Raw genomic sequence first — 19993 nt, 5'->3', positions numbered from 1 at the left:
ATGGTGATATCCTAATTAGTTAGTCAAATTATATATACAGTTGCTGGTTCAGGTTATGGAAGCTTTCCTCTGCGGTCAGAAAACTATGACCTGAAAATTTATGAAGTTGAGAACATGGCTATGTCAGACTTCTGAATACTTCTGTTTCAGAGTACTTCTTGGGATTTTCTTCACTCAAAGAAAAGATCTAGCTAGGTTCTCTTCTGTGGAACTTTGTATGAAAATACCATCTTATTATCCACGCATGACTCATGGGCTAAGCAACCTTATCTTCATCTATAGATAGACATCATAGGCCACTTCACAGAATGATAGAAACATAGAGCCAGAAAATATTTGGAATTTTAATTGAGATACCTCATATGGAAGAAACTGAGCCATGGAGAGATCAACAGATCCATTTGAGGTCATGAAATCAGATAAGGTAATTGGTAGGTGCTAGCTCTCTGGCTGAGCTCTCTAGACTCCTAGTCCTGAGCTTGTTCTTTTATAACCCCACCGTAGACAGCTGGCCGTAGCTGGAGTTGTGGATCTTTCCAGTCATAGACCTGACTGTATTACTCCCTGGGTTAAAACCCTTCAAAGCTCACTGGCACTTCCTCAGGACAGTGCCCACATTCATTACATGGCTGGAAAAGCCCATCTTAGCCTTTCTTGGACCCAGTCTGACTTTTTAGTCTAATTTTTTGCCACCTTCTGCCCACACAATTCTTTTTTTTCCTCATATGCTATTTTGTATGTGCGTGTGTGTGTGGTATGTGTGTGTGTGTGATGTTTGGCCTTTTACACATACTTTATTTGCCTAAATTACTCTTCCCAGCCTCTTCACAAGGCTAGTCCTACCCACTTTTGTAATTTATTTTTTCTTAGGCTGCCTCTGTTCCCACTCTCTGTTCTCTCCGTTATGGGAACCCCTACCAGGTCACAATGACGTTTACTTATCTGTCCCCTGATAGATTGTGATCTTTTTGGCCATCCCTGACCTCCCTATGCTTGACACATAGTAGGTCATCTACAAATACAATGATTGAGTGGAGAAATTTAACTGAATAATTGTGGGGGTGGTTTTCTACTTTATCTCTAAGTGGTTTTTTGTTTGTGTTTGTTTGTTTGTTTGTTTTTGTATTACCCCTCTGCCTAACCCCTTCTCCTACTTGTTCACCCTACTTGAATCTCCCCCACTCATGGTCATCACTGAATGCTAGATTTTCATGTCCCGGTTGCAATTGTGCCCTCTTATGGCACAGTTATGAAGTGTGCCAGCCACTGAGGCAGGCCACCTGCCTTCAGAGCCTCGTCTCTTACTTGCCAGCTGTGCAGTCTTGGTCTTTTTCCCTGCCTCAGTTTCCATCTCTCTAGACTGGGGGTAATAACAATAACTACCTTATTGGCATGACGATCCAATAGCATCATCCATGAAAAGCCCCAGGACTAGGATTGGGCATTTGGTCACTGTTACTAAATATCAACAACTATTATTCTCAATCCAAGACTCCCAGACTTCTACAGAAAAAATAAGCTTGGGCTGCACTCTTCTTGATGGGGAATGAGTGTTGGTGAGCGTAGGTAATTCAGTGTGATCATATTTCTGTTTATCACTTTCAGCATTAAAATGTGGTTTGAATGAAAATTGCATTTGCATTTATAAGAAGTTTGAATATCAGCATTTCCAATTTACTTGACTCACATACGAGGGCATAAATTTCTTTACCTGTGATGCTTGTACCTGTGACCTCTGCCCAGACCCAATCGCAGCAAACCACTCAGCAAGAAATGAAGCTTTTCAATCTCAGACTTGGCAAACCACAGCCCAGACTGTGACTGCATAAGCTAAGTGAACAAGAGGTGGGGAGGTGGTCACTCACTCAGCACCTTGCACCGTGTGCATTGACTTGGTGTGGGATATCAGAGACTTGCCTAATATCGGTTTACCTCTGTGTGGGGAGAAAAGAGTGAATACTAATGAGCCGGCTTGTAAAATATGGGACAAGTAGAGGCAAGTCTATCCTGGAACTGAATCTTATGTAAATAATTTTTCTGTCTTCTCAGACAGCTCAACTCTCTCAAGCCAGCGGAGTAGTTTCCCGACTTCCTTTTGGACCAGCTCTTACCAGCCCCCATCTGCACCCTGCTTGGGGGGTGTTCATCCTGACTTCCAGGTCACTGCACCCCCTGGCACCTTTACCGCAGCTGACCCCAGCCCCTGGCCAGGACACGGGCTGCATCAGACTGGCCCGGCCCCGCCCCCTCCCGTGTCAGAGCCCTGGCACTATCCTTTGGCATCTCAGGTGAGCCCGTCCTACAGCCACATGCATGACGTATACATGCGACACCACCACCCCAGTGCCCACATGCACCACCGCCATCCCCACCACCACCACCACCACCCTTCTGCTGGCTCTGCCCTGGATCCGTCCTACGGGCCCCTGCTGATGCCCTCAGTGCGTGCGGCCAGGATTCCTGCCCCCCAGTGTGACATCACAAAGACAGATCCGACTACAGTCACCACTGCTACCTCAGCGTGGGCCGGAGCCTTTCATGGAACCGTGGACTTAGTGCCAAGTGTGGGGTTTGAAACAGGTGAGCTGGGGAATGTCGTCCTTTCCATAAAAAGAAGCCACAGTAAAGACCTAAATATAGAAATGGGGAGGATGTTTTTAAATATTTTGAAATATTTGTTGTCTTCTATATAAAACTGAGCGTTGATAATACATTGACTTCTGCACTCCTTGCGGAAGCAGGGTGACTAGCTTGCGGAAGGTGGCAGAAATTTTTTCTCATTTCTTAAACTAGTAACCTGTGTCTTTGAAGTGGAATCTCTACTACCTTATGTTTACAAAGAATTGAACACATTTTTAAAAATCTCCGCTGTCTCTGTGCTCTGTACCATGTATATTGCCGAATAGAATTCAAAAGCAGTATGCTTCGGTAATTTTACCTTCTCTCCTCTTTGTCAGGTTTTACTTAGGATTTATAAAACTGCTTCCTGGGATATAAGCCATGGAATATAATCGTGGTCTTTTGCAAAGAATTAGGGAGCATATTTTAAAGAATTGGAATTCCCTTGTCTTCCTTCCTTTACCTTCTCCTCCTCCCTCTCTTTCTCTCGCTCTGTTTTAAATAACACAAGACTTAAAAGACTCCTATAAAGTTTGTATTCAACAGATTTCGATAAAATTGGTAGGGCAAATGTTTCTTCACAGCGCCTTCAGCTCCTCTCTGGAATTAACTAGTTCTGAAAGTCATGGTGTTAAATGTTTGATCTTGGTTTTTAGATCTGACTACTCATCTTAATAGTATTAGTGGTTTTGAGTTCACAAAAATCAGAGGCATCAGAGGCTAAAACACAAGTCATTGATTACATCCCCGGAGTTTACATTCCGAAGTCACCCACCTCCACCTCCAATCCCAGGTTCTTTTCCTGGAATACTTTGTGATATATTAAGACTTTTTTTTGTTGTTGTTTTTAAGATTTTATTTGACAGGCTGAGATCACAAGTAGGCAGAGCGGCAGGAGGAAGCAGGCTCCCTGCTGAGCAGAGAGCCCAGATGTGGGGCTCCATCCCAGGACCCTGGGATCATGATGTGAGCCGAAGGCAGAGACTTTAACCCACTGAGCCACCCAGGCGCCCCATATTAGGACTTTCTTTCCAGAAGTTTAAAGAAGCTCATTCTTTTCTTAGTTTTTCTAGTTTTCTTAGTTTTATTCTTAGTGTGCAAGGTCTTTCACCTGGTTGCTGGTTCGCAGCAGAGGACTCCCTGGAGTAATCATTGCTTAGCATTAAGTTGCTGTGCCCTGATGTACATGAACATTCTTGTTTTGGTAAACTGGTTCTCTGCTGAGCTTTCCAGTGTTGCTTGTTGTTTCAACTGACCTGTTTCAGCTTCTTATTAAGTCCCTGAGTTTAAGCTGCTTCTCTAAACAGTCAGGGCACTTGATTCTCTCTGTGTAGAAGAAGAGAACGAGATGGGGCTGATCACAAGCTTCCTTTCATTGCCACATACTATGCAGAATGAAGGCATTTCTTAAGTGGGTTAATGCCCGGAATGGGATCAGATTAGAGTCCCAGTTTGGTAACTGCCATCATGGCAGCCAGTCTCTGGAGGCTCTTCCCTATCTCCCTTCTGGGGTATCTATGTGGCCAGAGCTAACAGCGCTCTTAGTGGGCAGAGGAAATATTTTCTCCTTTCGTAGTCAGTCCAGGCCGCTATAACACAATACTGTACACTGGGGGGCTTAAACAACAAACATTTCATTTTCACAGTGCTGGAAGCTGGAAAGTCTGAGATCAAGGTGCCAGCACATTCAGTGTCGGTTAAGGGTCCGCTCTCTGCTTCTCGGCACTGTGTCCTCAGCTGGTGGAAGAGACCAGGGAATTCTCGGGACTCTCTTTTGTAAGGGCACTAATCCCATTAAAGAAGGCTCTGCTTTCCTGACCTAATCACTTCCCTAATCATGTGCCCCCTCCTTCAAACCATCGCTTTGGGGGTTAACATTTAACATATGAACGCTGGGAGGGTCACAGACACTTGGTGTATAGACTGCATTGCCTAACGTAAAGGGGAAAAGTGACAGTGATTGCCGCCTTTGCTCTCTGTTTCTACTCTGTCATCTGCTACCTACTTCTGCACTCCTTCTTATTTTGGGTGTGAGCTTTATTCATATACTCATAGTTCAGAATTTTGACTTGAAATAGTCTTTGCAGGATGAAAAATTATGCTGCCTTTTGGAAGTGGAGAAGGGAGGATTTTTGTTCTTTTCAAAAAATCTACAGTGGACCCATTTGGGTCTAATATAAGTAGTTCTTAATACTTACTGAGCTGTGAATTAACATTTATTGAGTACCTACATATAAGGTATTGCCAGAGGTACTTTATTTATATTATTGCTTTTAATTCTTAAACTAAATCTGAGCTAGATGTATCTAGATTCATTAGCAATAAGGAAACAAGTCTCAGTTTTCCTATTTGAAAACTGCTTCTTAAATTTAAATGCCCAAGCTGGATCTGAACTAAAACCTACCCCAAATCTAAAAAGTTGCTAGGGTACGATCTCCCCATAAATACAGGTACATTTGACTATTAAGCCTATTACACTGTTAATAATAAGGAATGCAGGTTTGTCGGTTGGAAGGTACATAGTGTTACTCTTCTCTTTGCCAGTGTGGTTTAGGATGATGATAGATTCACCCCTGTCCCATAGCTTTGATCCAACTGAGAAAACAAAGTTGAAGAAATAAAGCAGATAAAGATCACGTTATAGGCATAATCATTGATCAGGCTGAATTGGAGGTCCTTGATTCGTTTTACTCCCACCATTGGACTTCTAGTGTCTTCCCCTAAGATTAGATTCTGGGAGATTCAATCCTAGAAAATATCTAGACTTCAGAAAAGATTCCCTTAGCCCTCTTCCTTGTCATGTAGTTTAAAGCCTCATTGCTGTGGAAAGAGGTTGATGGTTGCCCAGATTTGCCTTGAAAAGATGGTCTGTGGCATGAACGTGGTGTGCCCTCCCTGCAAAGGGCAGAAGCAGGAGGAGGGTGTGCCTTTCAGGTGCTGGCCTGAGAGAGAGACTGGGGCAGGGGCTGAGCCATATGTACTCATTTTCTTCTCCTAAGGCCAGACGTCCTATCAAATATCGCATCTCTCTTTTTCTGGGAAGAGTTATAGCGGAGTGCTTTAGGTCAGTTTCCCCAGGAAAACAGACTCGAAGATGCAGATTTGATTATAGACCATTTATGGGGTAGAGTTCTCAGGAAAACATCTCTGTGCAATGGGAGAATTGGGCAAGAGAATCCCTACGATTACATTCAACTGAGACTCAATGGATTCTATAAGAAGCTCTGGAGTTGGGATTATACTTCTTAATTGTCCTACTTTAAGTCAAGGTGGATGGGCTTTTATACGTCTGCATTGACCAGTTACTGGATGTATTTGTTTCTCTGGAAAGCGGACGTGACATAAGGCAAAGTGACTTTATTCTGCTGAAGGTAATTCCCAAGTCTCAGCATGGATTAGGGAGGTGTCTGACGCTCACGGCAGGGGAACAACTGAAGAATGAATGGTAGCTACCTTTCCACTTTTCCAACTATGTAAAAAGAACAGAAGTTTCTCTATCATATTCCCAAGCCAGGAAGGTAGGATAGTTGAAAAGAATTCGAGGTGGGTTCCTCCATACAGGTTATGCAGAGTTGACTAGTAGTCCCAAACAGTGGCTTAGCTCAGGACTCAGCAGCAACACTGTGTGGCTCCTGAGTAGTCAGGGGAAGAGCTTGTATTCAGGTGATACACATTTGAAACTCCTCAACGTACAGCTACCTAGGCCACCAAAATATAGGCCATTTTCACATCCCGTTAGGAGGCAAATAAATTAATCCGACTATGTTGAGAGCAATTTGGTAAAGGCTATGACGTTTTCATCTGTAGGGGAAAGGTTTAATAAGTTTAGGTACATTTTTATTTTGTAGCCATTTAAAGAAATTAAGGAAATCTGGAAGACTCAAATGATATAATGCTTAGTGACAAAGGAAGTTTTGGAGTATCATGTATGGTATAATCCAAGAGTCAGCAGAAGTTTTCTATAAAGGGCCTGGTAGAAATAGTCAGTGCTTTGCAGGGTCACACGATCTCTGTTTGTCACCACTACTCAACTCTGTGTTTACAGTGTAGTGTGTGTATAGCCGCAGGCAGAACTTAGAGAAATGAAGATGTCTGTGTCCCATTAAAACTTCAGTGATGGACACTGATATTTTAATTTTATTTGTCATGAAATGCTTTTCATGCAGTTGTGAAATGCTACTCTTCTTTTTGTATTTCCTTCTTTCTCAGTCATGTAAAAACATAAATCCCATTCTTCCACTCTTAGCTCATGGGCTGTGTATAAACAGAAGTGAGCCTGATTTGGCCTGTGGGCTGGAGTTTGCTGGCCTCTGGTATAGTTCCATATGTATCACTCTTATCTGTCTACACCCACACATATGCATGTGTGTGCCTGTACTCCCTCAATAAAAATTATCTGGAAGCATATATCACAACTTTTAATGGTCATTGCTCCTGGCAATTAGTGTGTGGCCTGAGCTTTGAAGCCAGACTGCCTGGTTTTAGAAGCCCCACTCTGTCACTTAGTAGCTGCAGGACTTTGTGCAAATTACTTAACCCCTTTGGTGCCTCAAATTCCTTATCTTTAAAAGATGCTTCATAGGGTTGTATTGAGGATTAAATGAATTGAAGAAGTAAAACATTTTCAAATGTGCTTTGAGGATAATAGGTACTCTTTAAATTTTAGCTCTCAAGGGAAGGTGATCAAGCCTCTACTTTTTGTAGCTTTAAAAAATATGTTCTTGATGGGGCTCCTGGCTGACTTAGTCAAGTTAAGCCTCTGACTTTTGATTTTGGTTTGGGGTCATAATCTCAGGGTCATGGGATCGAGCCCCGCATTGGGCTCTGCTCTGGGCATGGAGTCTGCTTTGGGATTCTCTCCTTCTCTCTCTGCCCCTGCCCACCATGCTCTTTCTCTCTCTCAAATAAATAAATTTTTAAATATATGTTATTGAACTACATTTTACATATCAGATGCTTTACCGTTTTAAAGTGAGCCATTGGGTGCTTTTAGTACGTTCATGATGTTGTGCAACCGTCTTCACGATCTAATTCCAGAACATTTCCATCACTTCAACAAGAAATCCCTATATCTTAGGAATATAAAACATATCCCCATACATATTCCTTCTTCCTTCTGTGCCCTGGCAACCACTAATCTACTTTCTACCTCCATGGATTTTTCTACTTTGGACATTTCTTATGAATGTAGTCACATGGTATGTGGCCTTTTATATCTTACTCCTTTCACTTAGCCTGTGTTTTCTAGATTCATCCACGTAGCATATATCGGAACTTCGTTCCTTTTTAGGAGTAGGTACTATTCTATTGTATAGACACAGCACATTTTTGCTTACCATTTTTTCATTGATTCGTTCCTGCTTTTTCACTAATATGAATGACGCTGTTATGAACACCCATGTACTGATTTTCTGTCAAGCGATGCTCTCAGTTCTTCTGGGTATGTACATAGGGGTGAAATTTTGGGGTCGAGAGAGAACTTTACTTTTTCTTTTGCATACTTCTATATTTCTTGATTTTATCTTATTGATTATGATACAACATATTATTAGCTATGTACATAAAAATAAGATCTATCTCTATCATGCTCAGAAATTTTACAATGACATTAAGTAAATTCTGTTGCAGTATTCACTGTTCAGTGACCATAATCATATAATTTATTTCACTGAAATGCTGTCATTCTTCTTTCCTGTTATTGCCAATAATTTACTTAACATAAAATATACAATGTAATTCATCCCAACCAGTTTGAATTAATTTTTGTAAGCAAAGATTTGTTCATGAGGACTTTTTACTGAAATACAAAGTTTATTTTATTTTTAAGTTCCACTTCATCCACTATATTTAAAGTTACCAAAAGGAAAAAGGGTCATGCTTTGTACTATGACTTCTTCTCTATAAACATAAGCTGCTCATGGCTCGAGATTGTTTTTATCTGCACAGCCACAGATTTATTTTTCTTAGGATTCCTCATGATTTTTAGTTACAGTTTTGTTACAAATTTATCATTTTTTACCTTGAGGAATGCCACAATAACTCAATATAAAATATACATAAATGATTTCTTTTTTCTGAAATACATTTAAATAGCCTAATGTTAATATATGTTGATATATCTTCTGGCTTCTTAAAAAATTTGTCTTATAAGCATTAACCATACATTTGCATAAGTAGTAGATTTTTTTAAGGAGATCATTAAATGATTCTGCCCGAAACTATGATTATAGCCAGATACTAAACAGTATCTGGCTTATCTCTCACTAATGAGCATATCTTCAATTATTGAGTGAAATCAAGATTATGTATTACAGCATGGGACATTGACCCTTGTTAGACAGAAAAACAGTAGCTACTAGATCTTAAAATAACTTGCTGGATACAGGCTATGAAATTTTCCATAGGTACAAGAAGCTACGTTTCTAGTATTCCTTCAGATGTAAAGGCATAAACATATTATTTCTGAAGAAACTTTCACAATAATGGCCTTGATTAACCTCTGAATAGAGTTACTCTTTAAAAGGCCTGGAAAACATTCTTTGAGAACTTAAATTTTGATAATGGGTAGGGAGCACTGGGCACCAGTGGGGAAGTTAGGAGTAACCAAATGTCCTTTTTATCTATTTTTGTCCTCTCCATGGATACTTGGTGTCTGATAAAGAATCAACCTTACATGTTTCTTGGAAAATTTAATCTTCTTATCTGAAGATTTTACAAAAGGGACCTCATTCACAAAAGGCAGAATTGTATTTTGAAGCAATGTAAAATATTATTGCTCAAAATTGTTTTATACTGTTCCCTTTGAAATAGGCTGATCAAATGACTTTAGCTGTTAAGACCATGGTGGTCAGTCTTGTTCAATACTATGTGGATGCTTTACATTGCAATCCATGAGGAGGAACATCCGTCTTTGTTTTATCAAATACAGGAAATAGAAGTCAGGATGGAAAGTAGCTAGTGAACTAGAGCAGCAAATAGGCAGTTTCCCTCCCTGAAAGAGAGGTGGACATCAAGTTACCACTTGCTTTTCCTTTCAGCCTGTAACTTTGCCATCTCTCTAGATCACATCTCAAAACCTGCACTTTCTTGTAGGTGGTCTGGTGCTGACAAGCCTGGGCAACGAAGATTGTGATTGCATGAAAGTTCTCAAAAGTAACCGTGCTAAACTATTTTAACATCCCCTTGTAAAATGTTACTAATTTTTGAATTTCATTGGGGCTATCCAAGGGATTCAAATCATAGAGCGTTATACCCACTGATCTCTTGGAAATCATTTCTCTCTCTAAACATATACATTTGCGAAAACAAACAAACAAACAAACAAACAAAAAACCCTACAGGAAACCAATAGTTATCAACCCAGTACACTTGGATATTTATTTGATATCTTAATGCTCCAGTTGCAGGCTTTACAATGAGTGAGAAAAATGCTAAGTTTGGACAGAAATTGTCAGAAAGCCACAGTAGTAGTTGACAGGACAGTATGATCTATATAAAATATTAAAGCACTAAGGTAGTTTTTATTCTAGGGAAGAGAGGACACCAAAGTAATATATGTGGTTGGTGCTCAACTAAAAGCAGTTTCCTTCCTTTCCTCTTCACGTCTTCTCATGGAGCATATATATTAGTTGTCTAAATTCTGGAGGCTATAGGGTTAGGGATTTATTGAAGCCTTTCCTGACATTTTTAGTAATTTTTTAAGTGATGAGGAAATTAGGAAATTGGCCGTAATCATGTTTTAACATAAGATAGACACAGAAGCTTACTTCTTATAATTTGATTTCATCAGGTAGACATATTAAATGGCATATTATATAGAAGCCTGCCCTGAGACTATGTGATTTTTCAGTGGCAATTATGCTATTCAATAAAAATTTATAGATTTCTGGATACTTACCTTGAGGACATCATCTAACCTAGGATAGTGAAGATGTCACAAAGCAATAGTTGCAGCTGAAAAAGAATGTATCTGTTGGCATGTTTTTTGAACTATACTTTCTCTGGACTTTTTTAAAGTTTATTATGATTTGATAACAATACTCAAGTAATTAACAACTAATTGTTTTTCTTTTTCTTTGACTTATGTCATAATCCTATTTTCCACTGAGAGAAAAAAAAAAAAATTGAAGGTATGTTAAAGTATTTACACACTCCTAAATGGTGTTAGTTGTATAGGGCATATGTCCAGAATGACAGTTTCGTGACCAGAAGGGTAATGGAAACCATCTCTGAGATGCATGCAAAATGCCAGGAGATCCCAGCCAGAGAGTGAGATCTGCATGAAAAGTAACTGGATGGTGAATCAGAGGGAGAAACGCATTCCAGAGCACTGCTGTCAGTTTCAAGTATCCACGGCTGGATTCTGTAGAGCCTTAATGAATTTCCCCTGCTCTCCCAATTCCATGTAGATCTTGCCCATGCTGTCTTCTGGGCCTTCCTCCTCTGAATGGTGCCATAATGTCACAGTGCCCATGGCATGGGGATTTTGTCTCTTAGAGCCTCCTCCTACTTTACAGAGCAAGTGCAGGAGCCTTCTGAGAGGATTCCAGATGGTCTGAGATTATTTGCATAATAATACTAATAATGGTGTGTGTGTGTGTGTGGGTGTGTAAAAGAGAAAGAGGCAAGGAGAGATGAGATTGATCTAACTGATGATTTACTATCCCCTCCCCCCAATCATTTAGGGGGTCATAAAAATGGTGGTCAGTACAGAGAACTTTTTTTTTTTTTTTTAAGATTTTATTTATTTATTTGACAGAGATCACAAGCAGGCAGAAGCAGGCAGAGAGAGAGGAAGCAGGCTCCCCACTGAGCATAGAGCCCGGATGTGGGACTCGATCCCAGAACCCTGAGATTATGACCTGAGCCAAAGGCAGAGGCTTCAACCCGCTGAGCCACCCAGGCACCCCAGTACAGAGAACTTTAATCTTTGCAGACATGTAGAAATGTGTCTAGAGATGTGTATGGGAAAAGCAGAGGACCAAAAAAATAAATTCCAAGACCCACATCACCACTTAGCTGCATGATGTTGAGCAAGTCTTATAACCTGTGTGTTCCTCCCCTTCCTTTGCTGCAGAATAGAGATGATACTTCTTACTCTGTCGCAGCTGGGAGATTCCAATGAACGATTGCACATGGTTGTGTTTCCTAGATGGTGCACATGAGGGAGAACTAAAGCTCTCATTATTCTTACTAAATATATTGCATTTCAAACAGAAAAAGAATACTGGAGATGTGAGACATCATGAATAACTGAGATGCAAGCATTGAATGCCTGTTACTCCCTGTCTACCTTAATTTGCTTCTGTTCCTGAAGAATAGCTGTGATATGCGGCACTTGGATGGCACACTCCACTGAGCGTCTGGCTCTCGGTGTTGGCTCAGGTCTGATCTTGGGATCATGTGATTGAGCCTTGCATCTGGCTGCACACTCAGCATAGGATCTGCTTGGGTTTCTGTCTCTTCCTCTGCCCCTTTCCCCTGATCGACTGATCGATCGATCTTTCTTTCTCTCCCTCTCTCTAAAATAATAAATAAATAAATAAATAAAATCTTAAAGAAAAGAATAATTTTTATGTTCACTAGAGCTAAATTTCCTAATACTGCTGTTTGCTGGTATTGGCCATCCAGTGAAAACTGGGTACTTTTGTATTGGTTGGGCAGACAAAATGGGAGAGGTATAATAAAAATTAAAAAAAAAAGAATTTGAAGGAATATCAGGATGTGCATCTTTAAGACATTTTTAAACAAGTTTTTTGTTCTTTTGTTTTCCTGTCTATAGCACTCTGCCTTGTGGACTGAGAACATACTAGAAAACTGATCCTATCCCCTTGGAATTAAGTACTGTTGAGATATTTGTCCTCATCACTTATATAGATCAAAAGGAAATTTTATGAGCAGAATGAGGCAGTTAGAGTATAGATAGACTCACCAAACTCCATTAATATGCTAATCTTTGAAAGTTGTGAACTAAAAACTGATTCATTTTTCCATTGCAGTAATTAATTTTGTGAACAAGTTTCTATTTATTGCTCTGTAAATGGGGTAGCATCTTTTGATCTCTGAAATATTTTCCCAAGAACTGCAAGCAAAACTAGGAAATGCCATCAACTTTTGACTGTTTTCTTAACGGAGACCTCGCCAACTAGTTATGGTTGGCAGTTGGGTATTTTTTCAAACTACACCGTGTCTTCCTGAGAGAACCATATGTGCTCTTCTGAGAGGAGAGGTGTAGAGGTTGAAAAACAAAACAAAACAAAACAAAACCCTCCCAGGATATTCTAGTATGATTCTTAATGGAGAACCACTCAAAGAATTAAAAGTCCTATTTCAGGGTCAGGGTATTTTGTGTTCACAAATTATCTTTTCAGTAATGCTTTGCTCATATCATATCACATATAGGGGTACCTCTAAAAGAAACAGCTCAAATGAAGAAATCTGTTTCAGAACTTGTTCCCAGACAGTTTCACATCAGTTTTCAAATAGGCTGCAGAGATTCCATACAAAAATTCTTTACAGCTTGCGGAATTTACAGATTCTTTTTATTCCCTTCCAGGCTGTCTAATTCTTATTGTTCTATTTATCAACAATATAAGGTTTCACAAACAGTTGTGAATTCCTTGGCAAAAAGACGACCAAAAAAAGTCTTATGAGAGACTGTTAGGGGCAAACCATACCATTCTTTGTTTGGATACAGCTTGATATACTATGTGTTTACTTTCATAATTTTTGTCAACTCTAAGCATGTGTTACAAGGCTTATTTTCATGGTTGCTTTGCCTGAACTGTATCAGGTGATGCTTGGCATCTTCAGAATCTTTGAAGCCCCATTTCTGTTTGCTTGGATTGGACAATCCCTTCTGGAAAATGTCAGAACGAGCTTGTGTTTATATCATATCTAAGTAAGATGAGAAATTACTGATGTCAGTGTAGATGATTGATACGCAACATACCTCATTCTTACCGAATATTTTCCAATATGTTTTGCTTTAATGGAGGGATTGATTACTTAAATCAAATGGGTAGAAAAAGACATTTATATTTCTGCAGTTCTGAAGTAATTTTTAAAAAATTTGGAGTCTTTTTAAATAACTCATCCTCCTAGGTATGGTGTTTCCTGTGTTGGTGTTGTGTCCCTAATTATGTTTTTATGAGTAAGGAATGAATCCACATTAGCTCTTCCTCTGGTTGGATTATCTATTTTCTGGATCATAAAGCTGTCACTGCATAACCTAGAAACCTCTTTAAAGATGCATGTTTGGCTGCATTTGTTATCCAACAGATGTCTGGATAGTTAAAATCTCTTGAGAGTATTATAACTTGTGGTTTCAGTTACAAAAAGTGATTCAAGCATTTTTTGGTCTTGCTCCTCTCTAGTTCTGGGAGAAAGTCTGTAGAAGAAATTACAGAGGGTATTTCATTTCGCTCTTCCCCACTCCCTCTTTCCTTTATTCTTTGTCTCTGTCTTCGAAGTTTTGTTTTGTTTTGTTGTGTATATCTGCTTTTGGAATTGGTGAGCAGTGTCTATATTCCCTCCTGGTCGCCGGTGTTTCTCACCTAAGAGCTTAATTGATTTTCAATTTGAGTGCAGTAAATTGCCACAATGATCCCAAACTACCCAACTCTGTAATTGATATTTTGTATTTGTCCATGAGATCGATTTTAAAATGACTCGTTCAGATTTGTAATTCCATATCCTGAGGGTTTGAGTACTTGCCAGTGTCCCTGCTAGCTGGCCATTTTAACCTGCACAAGTCCCAGGAAGTGGACATGGCCAAAGGCAATGGCTGGTGATTGTGTGAGTAGGAGAGTTTGTGGCTTCGGAGGGAGGAAGGTGGTGAGAGGGCAGGCAGCAGGCAGGCTGCAGGGGTGGGGTGGGGGGGCTGTCTGGGAAAACAGGAGCAGCGGAAACACCTGGGCACTGACCCGCTTACCACCTGCAATGGTTGCCTCAGGTGTGCAGGTGCTATGCTTCTGACAAAAACGTAGTAAATTAAGGTCTATGAGGTTCAGCGGGTTTTCCATTTCTACTCGTCTCTTGAATCTGAACTTAAATATATTTTAGCAAGTATTTAGACAGTTTTCACCTCATTGTTTCTGACAGTACGACTACATGGAAATTTTTCAGTCACTTCTAAATGTGCCTGGAGAAAGCATCTTTATATACAGAAAGACATCCCTCTGCTAATAAATTATTTCACTGCCATAGTTAAGTATCTCTTACCATTGTTTTAGTGTGCAAGGGTTGTAATGATAAAAAGGTAATTGTAATTCAAGTGTCATAATAAATTTATTCTTCAGTCTGGTTCAAGAGTACATTTTGTTTGTGATGACTTTCAAAAGAATTATTGTCCAACATTGAAGTGCTAACTGTAAAGATGCTTAATGCTCATCGAACTGGCTAAAATATTTGTAAAATATGAGAAAAATAACCCTTATTTATCTACTATACAAAAAGCACTTAGAAATAAATGAGAAAATTGCTTTCTTAAATGCATAGGAAATTGTCCAAAGATAAGACACAGAGGAAGAAATGTCATAGTCACAGAATATTTACCTTCACTAAGGTGAAAAGAAATGCAAATTGAAATATATACTTTTAATCTGTAAAAAATAAGATGAATATTGGTACAAACTTGCTGAAACATGTAGCACCCAAAATGAAATATGGAAATATGCAAATTTAAGTGAACATATATGCCAAGGTTCAGCAATTATGCAAACATATTTTCAGGAATTTGTCTTATCTGCCAAAATGTTCACATTAGTAACAAGTATGTTTGTACACGTGTATCCAAATGATATATATCTATAGAGAATGGGATAATTTACACTACAGGGTAGAATAAATATTCTACATCCCTCCAGAAGGGTTCATGTACATGTATTGATGTGGAGTAAAACATTTTCCAAGATAATATAGCAGGTGAAATAAGCATGTTATAGCATAGTATAAATAGTGGTACGCGTATGTGTGTACATCTAAAGTATACTTCGTGAGTTCTATGGTGACAGGGGCTTTTAGGTAGAGCTTATACTTTCTAAATCCCCTGTAACTGGATATTAAGCAAGAAATCTGTGGTGTTTTGGAATTTGAATAAAAGGTGTTTTTAAAAAGAATGAAGGGAGATGTCCACGGTGGTTAAACATTTTTTAAGTATTTACCTGAAATGAAATCATAGTTTCTGAATTGGATAGCTCTCCCTCTTATTTTTTCCCCCACTTTGTGTTTCCTCTACTTTGTGTTTCTCCCACTTAGTGTTAAGGTGCTATCCCCACATAGATTTTATTTAGAAATTCTTAACTAGCATTTAAACTGATTGCCCTGGGGCTCAGACAAACAAATGCAGTTGTATGATCATTACCAATGAAAATTATATAAAGTAGGAGAAGATAATACAACTGTCTCTTGCATCACTTTGTGATCATTTGTCAGTGTTTCCGTGTTAGATGTCAAATTGTTGGTAAAGGTTAGATATTTTGATACAGTAGCCAACACAGTGTTGTGTATACATAAGTATTATTAAAGCAGGGAAGAAGCAGGAGATTTTTTTTTTTAATGTAGGACTAAGCTATCAGCTTTTTTTATTTTAATGGCAAGCATTTTGATCCTAAAGAGTTTCTAGACTCTTAGTATCTATGAAATGAAAAATCTATATTTATGCATCTAAGTATTTCTTGGCTTTCAGGTCATAAAATATTCTACCCACACTTCAAGGTTTTATGTTCTTATGTTTTCTTCTTTTTTATCAGCAGCATGTTCCCCGGTGTACGGTTACCACATTACCTCTTTTATCTACAGCAATAAAATTAATTGGAAGCATGTTCAACTTACTGAAGAGCTATAGGCAGTGGTGTTGTCAAGTGATTATGCTGACTTAGAAGCAGGGCATGCTTTCCTAATGGGTATAACTCTGACAATCAAACTTTCCCTAAAGCTCAGATGTGCTGGGGTGTAGTTTTTCAGAAACCTGAATTATTATTTATTTCTACCCAATAGCAGAAATCTTAACCTCATTAATGATGAGTATACTCAGTCCAACATAGTGATATTTCCATTGCTCTCAGTTTAGTACAATGTCCAGTTTAGAGTTGGAATCTTTTCTCAGATTTCATCCTTACCCTCTCCTTGGGTTTGCCTCTTTATTCCTAGAATCATTGTATCATAAAAACTGTTAACTAAGAGGCTGCTAGTTCATGATTTTGTCATTTCCTGCCTATCCTGGCCTTGGTTTCCATACTTACCCCCTCTCCCTCACTCTTTCTAGGTGCATTCTCTGTACAGCGCCCTTCCAGGTAATGACCCATTTAAGTCAGGTTCAACTTCTAGCCATTGTGATCCCTCCAACATTCTCAGTTGGGGTGGCTGGTGCTATTTCTTCTGCTGTGGGGTACCCACATCACAGACATCAGACACACCAGCAGGGTCACCAACATTTTCTCTGAGCTCTCTCTTGTATCTTTTTGGGGGGTCCCATGAAAACGTTAGGATCTTCTCACAAGACATCTAAGAGTGGAGGGAAATGAGAGCGGGAAGTGTCCAGATCTTTCATCCTTAGACACACCCCATTGCTATCTTTACTTCCTTATTTCCAGAGCCTTTTGTAAGAGGTGAACCTTTGGGGTACCTGGTGGCCCAGTTGGTTGAGCATCGAACTTGATTCCGGCTCAGGTCCTGATCTCAGGGTTGTGGAATGGATCCCTGCCCTCACTGAGTTTCTTTCTCCCTCTGTCCCTCCCTGCTTTGAATTGAGGAACTGGTCTGTGGACTTGTGTTTCCATTCAAGCTTTTCTCCTAACTGAATCCCAGACTCTCAAACTATGAAGCCAACAATCTGATGTTTTTGTTCTCTGGTCTCATTTCTGAAAACACCTCATGAACCAGATGGCCACCCTGTGCCTTCAGTGTTCACACTGGGGAAGGGTTTTTTTTTTTTTTTTTTTTTTTTTGTGGCCGTGGGGAGGGTTATATATCAAAACATATCAGTCAACGTGGAGTATCCTATTACACAACTGAAGTAGTCTTCATCTGAAGTATAATAAACTACTGTGCAATCAATGACTGTACCTTAAAAAGCTAAAAAACATTACAGATGTATAGTTTTAAAAGGTTACTAAAAGAGCTCTATTTTTAACTACGACATTGGTTCTGTTGTCAGGTGATTTCTAAACAGTGTGAAAAGGAATATTAAAAAACATATTTTTTCTTCAGATTGATTTAATGAAAGGATTTCTGACTTGGGGAATTGTGGGTAGTAGAGGTTAGTGACATAGCCTCTGGCAAATATAGTCCATATGGGGGCAGCCATATACATTGTGGTTGAGACCTTTGACTGTGACATCAGACCACCTTGTTTTCAATCCTAGCTCTGCCACTTAATAGTTTCATAATTTCTCTTAGTCTTAATTTTCTCATTTGTAAAATAAATATTGTAGCATGGTTGAGAGCATTACATGAAATATTTCATTAGAAGCACTTCACACAATGCCTGTCATATTCAGCTGTAAGAAAATGTTCAGACATTTTTATGATGTTTATTTTCTTTTCTACTAAAAATCTCACAGACTAAACAATAAAATTAAAACTGAGTTATTGATATCAAGAAGATAAACGTGGGTGATTTCAGACAGCCTGTGGGGAGATTTCAGTATATGTTACAAACCAATTTCCTATCAGTTTGAGTTAGGAAAGTGAGAGGCAGAACAAGCCCGAATAGGAGAACATAGCAGAGTAGATTTTGTGTTTTGGTAAGAAAAGCTGGGGAAACCCCAAATGTATGTAGACCACATACAGTCAATGATTTTGTCGTCCTCAACCCTTGCTGAGAAAACTAAACATGCCAGCTGACTCTTAAATATCCTGATCTACCCTCATCAATTGTCTAATAAGAAAAATCCTAGCTGCTTCTCTCCTGCAATTTATTAGTAGTAGGGTGCTTTGTTTGTGGTTGTTCATTTTCTTGTGTTTTACCTATGCCTAACTTTTAAAATTTATGCATATTTTTGAAATACCTGGTAATTAAAGCAAAGGTTTGATAGACTGTACCATCACCAAGAAGCAGCTAAACCACAAGGACCACATTAGCTATTTAATACATTTGAAAAAAAAATACATTTGAGGCCTTAGACAAATTGATTTTTTTTTTTTTTAAGGTTTGCATTAGAGTAATGCAAAGACTTGGAAACAAAAACAATGAGATGAAGTTATAAGAAGAGAATGCCCTCTGTTAATTCTGGTTGGAAAATGTGGAGCTATGATAAGTAATGCAATAGTTGTCTGCAGAAAAAGGCTAACATGATTTTGAAGGAGTCATATGTCTTTGCAAAGCAAACTAGGGATTGCCTTTATCTAAGAGGAAAAAAAAAAGACACTCAAATCACTTGATGATTCCAACACTATTCATGACTTGCCGTGCTGACATTCTATAGATTGATGGGGTCTTCAAGTGTTGGAAATACTGAGTCATACAGAAGATGAGACGTTTCAATAATGAAAAAAATATTTATGCAGTCAGCAAATTGTCAGTTAAGGTGGTTTAGATTATAAGAGTCACCAAACAGAGACTGTGTCAGGTTACAAATTATTCTAACCACAAAATCATTTGAAAACGAGTAGAGCAAATTTAGTGAATGGGTATACCCCAAATCCTTTTATTTCTTCCTTTCCTTCTTCCTCCTGTTTCTCCTCCTCCTCCTCTTTTTTTGAAAGGAAAACTGTTGACTCTGTATCTAAACATAATACTGGTCTCAAGAGAAAACAAAAATTAAGATGAAACTAATCTTTTTTTCAGAAAGTGTTGCTTTTCTCCCCAGTATGCAAGTGCTATAGGATATAGATGGTGACTTGTGGTTCTATGAGGTGCTTTGTCTTTTTCTCTTTGTTCTCTCTCCCTTTATGTAGTCTTTTTGTAGATTGTCTTAATGTCTCCCATCAATGCCTGACTAAAATTGTGTCTGTTTTGTAATGATACCCATTGTTTTATAAAATTCTTCGACAAGTTGGAGGGACAAGAAATGAAATCATTGCAGCTGTTTTAGTAACAATTTTAATTTAAAACCCTACTGGCTCATTTAACCATTCCATTTCTGACACCCAGCCCAGACTTACAACCGTTTTAGATCAAGGATCAAGAAAACACCCTACGATCTGAGCACCCGCACAGCAGCAGACATGCTGCCTTTCTACCCACTCCTTAATATTTTGGTATTTGGTTTTAATCATTGCTTTGTCTGTCCTCTTCTAAATGATTATGCCAAAAATAAAGGAACCTGAGGTAAGTGACTTCAAGTAGGTATAAGCTGAAGGTGCTATGCTAATTGTCCACCTCAGAAATCAGTCAACTGACTGTACTGGAACCAAATCAGAATCACAATTT

The 19993-nt window shown here is 38.9% G+C and overlaps 1 protein-coding gene across 7 annotated transcripts in view; it reads left to right on the top strand.

The window, feature by feature from the left end:
* The window catches only part of VGLL3 (vestigial like family member 3), a 61644-nt gene that overhangs the window by 20100 nt on the left and 21551 nt on the right, over positions 1-19993 (top strand). For all 7 annotated transcript variants that reach the window (XR_014314976.1, XR_014314977.1, XR_014314978.1 and 4 more), the window contains exon 3: positions 2050-2580. Coding sequence is in view for 4 of the 7 variants with exons in the window: in XM_082743709.1 (XP_082599835.1) it covers positions 2050-2580 (531 nt within the window). In the remaining 3 variants the exon portion in view is untranslated. The remainder of the gene's footprint in view (positions 1-2049; positions 2581-19993) is intronic.

This window comes from Mustela nivalis, assembly GCF_964662115.1.
Source record: "Mustela nivalis genome assembly, chromosome: 1".
Taxonomy (NCBI): Eukaryota; Metazoa; Chordata; class Mammalia; order Carnivora; family Mustelidae; genus Mustela; species Mustela nivalis.
This window is presented reverse-complemented; position numbering and strand designations above follow the sequence as displayed.